The 5,439-nt window shown below is 42.0% G+C and overlaps 1 protein-coding gene across 3 annotated transcripts in view; it reads right to left on the bottom strand.

Moving 5' to 3' along the window:
- LOC101852760 (baculoviral IAP repeat-containing protein 2) overlaps positions 1 to 5,439 on the bottom strand; it is a 17,132-nt gene that overhangs the window by 4,585 nt on the left and 7,108 nt on the right. For 2 of the 3 annotated variants that reach the window (XM_035969085.1, XM_013081061.2), the window contains exons 2-4: positions 2,246 to 3,369; positions 1,558 to 1,665; positions 97 to 225 (exon numbers count right to left, since the gene is read on the bottom strand). In XM_035969085.1, coding sequence (XP_035824978.1) covers positions 97 to 225; positions 1,558 to 1,665; positions 2,246 to 3,029 — 1,021 coding nt within the window. In that variant the 5' untranslated portion in view covers positions 3,030 to 3,369. The remainder of the gene's footprint in view (positions 1 to 96; positions 226 to 1,557; positions 1,666 to 2,245; positions 3,370 to 5,439) is intronic. The other variant, XM_035969086.1, reaches the window with a different exon arrangement.

The raw sequence follows: 5,439 nt of genomic DNA on the forward strand, positions 1-5,439 counted from the left end.
CCACACACACACACACACACACACACACACACACACACACACACCAATATTTGAACTAGCTATGACACACTGCTTGAGAAGCAGTTAGTTACACACCCGCATCTCCGCTGACAGAGTGTTCATCAATATTGACTCTCTCATCTGGATCCAATTCCATTAATTCACCCCGGCGTTTCTGCATTTCACACAATCTTTCAAACAGTTTGACATCAAAAAGAGAGGCACCTGAAAAAAGGTAGCAAATCAGGTAATAACAAAAGATTAACCTTTATACTAAGGTTAGACTAACTTGTTAGACCATTATTGGTTTCGTTTGCTTGCGTACAGAGAAGCCCACCCATACAATAATGACCAATGACCGGTCATCCAGAGCAGGGAAAAGTAAACAGACCAGGGGAAAGAAAATAAAAAGGAGCTACTGGTGGCGTCATCCAACCACCCACTGTCAGACCAAGCAAAATGGCAGTCCAACATGATATTGATACAACAAAGATTGTACAATGGTTATACATACATCAGGGCGGCTCGTGGGTCTAAAAAGGGGGCGTGCACAGATAAGCTATCTTAGGCTGGAGATAACCAAGGGCAGAGTAAATGGGATGGTGTATAATTTTAGGATCTTTGGGTTGGTGAAGGAAGAAATTGTGCTTTTATTTTCATTCTTTTTGCTTGTGGCTTTGAACTCTAGAACTAAATCTTTTTGTTAGCTAAACGTCAATTTAATTCATCCTGCATTAGAACTGAACACTCAAGTAATATCTTTCACCACTCCACTACAAAACCGTTCAAAAGCACAACTCATAGGACGGTGACTTAAGTATGCCACGTTCACCTCCCTCAGGTTCACGGTCACAGAGTCACTTAAAATGGCGACAAGACAATGAACCAATCACAATTCACTTGAGAACTCCGCTGAATTGCTCCGGGGCCCACATAATTTTGGCATGGAATAATGCACAGTCTATGGCGTTTATTTTTAGATTGCCTACTGTGGGCTATGTTTCGGCGCTATTCGGCAGGAGCACATTTGAGATGTGCCGTCTTATTTTTATTAATGTACCGCCAAAATCACTACATGATCATCATGATGTACAAGTGTCGTCATCGCTTGGGTTATCAAAAAGAGCGATTTATAGGTCAGGTTTCCACTGTTGACTGTCCTGTTATGTTCAGATACAGCGCATGAACGTAGGCATGGCATAGTACATGTAGATGTTTTACAGTGCTATAGAATAGAAATGACAGTTACGGCGCCACCGAGGACCTTGTTTTGATATAATATTTGGCTAGTGTTTGTTTATGGCTTCTTTTATTTTATTATTGTGGGTCCTTTATGTCATATAAAACATTAAAACATTTTGAGCGGCACTGCACGACCGTGCTCAATGGACGAACCGCGCCTGCATACATGTATTTTGCCCGGCTAGAAAACAGCACATTAGACTTTTGTGGACTCATTTTCCTGGACTTTAGTCACCACTCACCAGCTCAAGTTTTCTAGAGTTCGGACGAAAACAAGGAGAAAGGAAAATGAGTGAAAAAGTAAGATGTTCGTACCTTCATCTCTGAGATCCTTTGCAGCATACAGGGCATAGTGTTTTTGGAAACCCATCTCAGTGACTGCCTGGACAGCGACATCCCGTTCCAAAGGGTCTTCCCTCGCCACTGAAATGTAAGCTTACCATTAAGTTTGATCGAGACATATTTTGTTGACGATGTTTGTTATAAACTTACCTTTTCATGGTTTCTGGGAAATGTTTCAATACGCACAAAAACAAAACAAAACAAAACAAAAAACATTTGATTTAAATGCACATAAGAGAGAAGGCACAAAATTTAACCCCAGAGCGCTCTAATATTACACATTCATGGAATATAGTGCCAGCTGAGCCCGGATTTTCTTTTATTGAGAACCAGCAGATCGACCTTGATAGCGGTTAAAAAACAAAAGTGAACCATTTCCTCCAATTGCACCGTCAATATGGTGACATTCGTGCGCTGCTAAAGAAGATGATAAACCCAGTATTTAAGTTCAAACAAACTCGTTATACTAACAGCAACAATAAATTTAACATTATTCCAACAATATTTTTCACAATAAAAATCCTGCTAACCGATCTTGTGGACATTACACAACTAAATGATTACGAAAAGAGGGTTCCTTTAATTCTAAATTATCCCTTTGTGATGGGGCAGAGAACAAAAACAAGCATAAACAGGAAGAGAGAAGCATAATTCTTCTTACCAGCACTCGCCTCAATGCGTTCGCCAGGAGACTGAGCGACCACGTCACTTTGACTTTGAGGGGGAACTAGGTCTGTCCAAGATGTGCTTGCTGTTTGAGTGGGCCCCGGAAACCGATCTGGAGCCTGGGCCTCTGTGTTTTGATATTGGCCATGGCTGTCACACACAATGACATGACGCCGCTTAGATTCTGGGAGACCCACTTCTATGGAAACTTCAAATTCTATTTCCTCTGTATTTCCAGAACCTTTTGGTGATTCACTACTAACGGACTTATCATTTTGGCTCAATAGTTTGGCTATCAAGTAATGCCAATTCTGCGGCACAGGTATGGGGGCATTGTGGCAGTCAACAAGAGTGATCATTGGGCAATTTGGAGATAACCTGGTATGAACATTATGTATATTATCTGTGGCCAACCACCCCGAGTAATTCACAGCGCAGAAATAACATAGCACAGAGTCATCTGATGTAGTGCCGGTGCCAACGTACACAAAACCATCTTTCGCCAAGAGAATAGCCGATTTATGAGCGCCCGAAGGATACTTGCAAAACGTTTGAAGCCTCAATTTTTCCGAAGACAGACTTCTCCACGGTATATCTCTGCTATTCGTTGAGGGGACATTAAGTGTCTGATGATCACCCACGGCATCATGCTCCTGCACGTTTAATTCAGATAGTGTACCAACGTTATGGTATCGTTTTGTACCTTTCTGTTCTCTTTTTGGTTTGCCAGATATAGCCTTCAAGAGTCTTTGAATACTCTGTAAACATTGCTTATCCATAATGGACCACAAAGAGGTAGAATTTTTTACCCCGAAGGCCTGAAAAGAAGACAGTGAGTTAGTTGCAGAAGCCGGTTATCCTGACTTTTTAATCTAGTTGTAAAGTTCTCTATTTTGTCTCCAGTTGGTGGTGGTTCGAGGGCCCCCACTTGTAGGTATTCAACCGTTTCAGTTTTTCTCGCCGTTCAACTTTGTCTGATTCATCAACAGAAACACTTTTTCGAATGAGAGTCCAGGCAGAAGACTGAGATCTACAGTTCATGTGCTGATGCATCTCTTTCCAAGCTCCAAAGTGTAAGATATTAAAACACCCTTTGCCGTTCACAGAAGCCTGGATAACCTAGGGTATCGTGAAAAAAAAGAAGAAAAAAAAGACTGAGATATAGGAGAGCATATGTCGCGGCTTTAAAATACAGTGTAACAAAATGTTTCATTATCTCAGTTAAAATTGCTTTTGAGATATGTACACTATAGGTCTCATATCCGCTTATCGTGTTGAACAATATTAGCATGGCTCTATCTTTTAGTTTTAGTAGAGGTTTTACGGCGCTCGCAACTGCATTAGGTCATATGGGCGCCAGAAGATTAGAGGTGTTACAAGAGAGTAACAAACATAAAAAGGAAGAAGGGGAGATAAGGACGATATATGTTTGATAGGAAAGAAGAAGCAAACCACACCAGAGCACCCGCCAACCAACCACATGGCTCTATCTAGGAAAATAAAGGAATAGCTATAAACATTAAAAACTAAACCTTAGAACCTTAGTAGGCCTACATGTATCTGGAGTCACAATGGAATAAAAAAAAAAAAGCAATTACCCCCCCCCCCTAAATCACAACAACAGCATAATGATGACTTGTGTATACAAATAGCCACGACTCTTAGCAAAAAGTCTGTAAAATATGGAATAGAAACATTTTGGCCAGTACAGCCTCTTGTAAAGGTCTTTTTATTTTCTTTGGTAAGATTTGTTTGTTTTGTTTGTTTGTTTAGTATAGGGTTTTACGGCGCTCGCAACTGCATAAGGTCATATGAGCGCGCGGGACACACCTAATACTTTTTCGCTGGTAGGAAATTTTGAATTTTGCCCGGGTGGCGGCCGAAGCCTACTCTTATCGATTTTAGACCACCAAGGGATCTTTAACGTGCGCAACTTGCACACGGGCCCTCCGAGATTTTTCGCCCTTGTCCGAGAAGGCTAGGTGTAGATCTTTCCTACCAGAAGATCAGGGGTGTGGCAGAAAGACAGCAGTTAGGAGGAGCCAAGGAGTAGCAGTAGAAAGGCTGCAGAAAGAGTCAGGAGCCCAGAGGAGGGGGCAAAGGAGGTGAGGGGGTGGGGGGGCAGAAAGAAGAAATGAAAGCAGACCACAGAACATTGTTAGAGATCAGGAAAGTATGTGAAAGGAGACAATTTTAGAGAAGAAAAATTTTTATGTCGCTACCCGGAATCGAACCCGGGACCTTTGAATGAGAGGCCAACACCTTAACCTCTAGGCCACGAGAGCCCCCTAAGATTTGTATGGCAACTACACAAGGTTATAATGTGAGTGTGCGGGACACATATGTTGCTTGTTTCAACATTAATCGTTTTCAGTTTTGGCAGGAATTAATTCTGAATTTTGTGCGGGTGGTGGACCAAGCCTACTCTATAAATTGATTTTAGGACACCAAGGGATCTTTAGCGTGCGCAACGTGCACTCGTGACCTCCGAGATTTTTTCACCATTATCTGAGAAATCAAGGTGTTCGATCTTACGTACCCTAAGATCAGGTGTGTGGCTAAAAGACAGAAGTATGAAGGAGCCGGCGGTAGCAGTAAACAGAGTCAGGAGCCCAGTAGAGGGAGGGGTGGAGTGGGGTGGGGTGGGAGGGGGGTAGGGGAATACAGAAAGTGGAGATGAAAGCAGATGATGGAACATGACTTTTAAACGAGCACGAAAAAAAATTAGAGAGTACATTTTTTCGTCACTGTCAGGTTTGGAACCCTGGACCTATTAAATGAGAGGCGAACACTGTATAATCCAGACCACGAGAGCCCCCCGCCAGTAAAGATGTATATGTACTTCACCCCACCATACGAAACTTGACCTAGAACTTTAAAAAAATATAAATTTGTTCAGATCCTAAACCCAAACCCAAGAACAAATTAAATCCCGTATATTTAATTATATAGTGCCTATTTATTATTTTTTTTCAACGGCGACGACGCGCTTTTCCCTTTCGTCAACCCGCAGCCACCCCGAATCGTCAGCCACCCCCAACCTTTGACACGGGTCAAACTTCCATCTATTTATAGGTAGTTACCGGAACGTGTATAGGTGAAGTGATGTGCCGTGATAGTCGCGATATATTATTTATTGAGATTGTTTTGGTCTCTCTTTACTCATCACCACGAGAATTTCTTGAAGTT

The sequence above is a fragment of the Aplysia californica genome, unplaced genomic scaffold (genome assembly GCF_000002075.1).
Source record: "Aplysia californica isolate F4 #8 unplaced genomic scaffold, AplCal3.0 scaffold00113, whole genome shotgun sequence".
Taxonomy (NCBI): Eukaryota; Metazoa; Mollusca; class Gastropoda; order Aplysiida; family Aplysiidae; genus Aplysia; species Aplysia californica.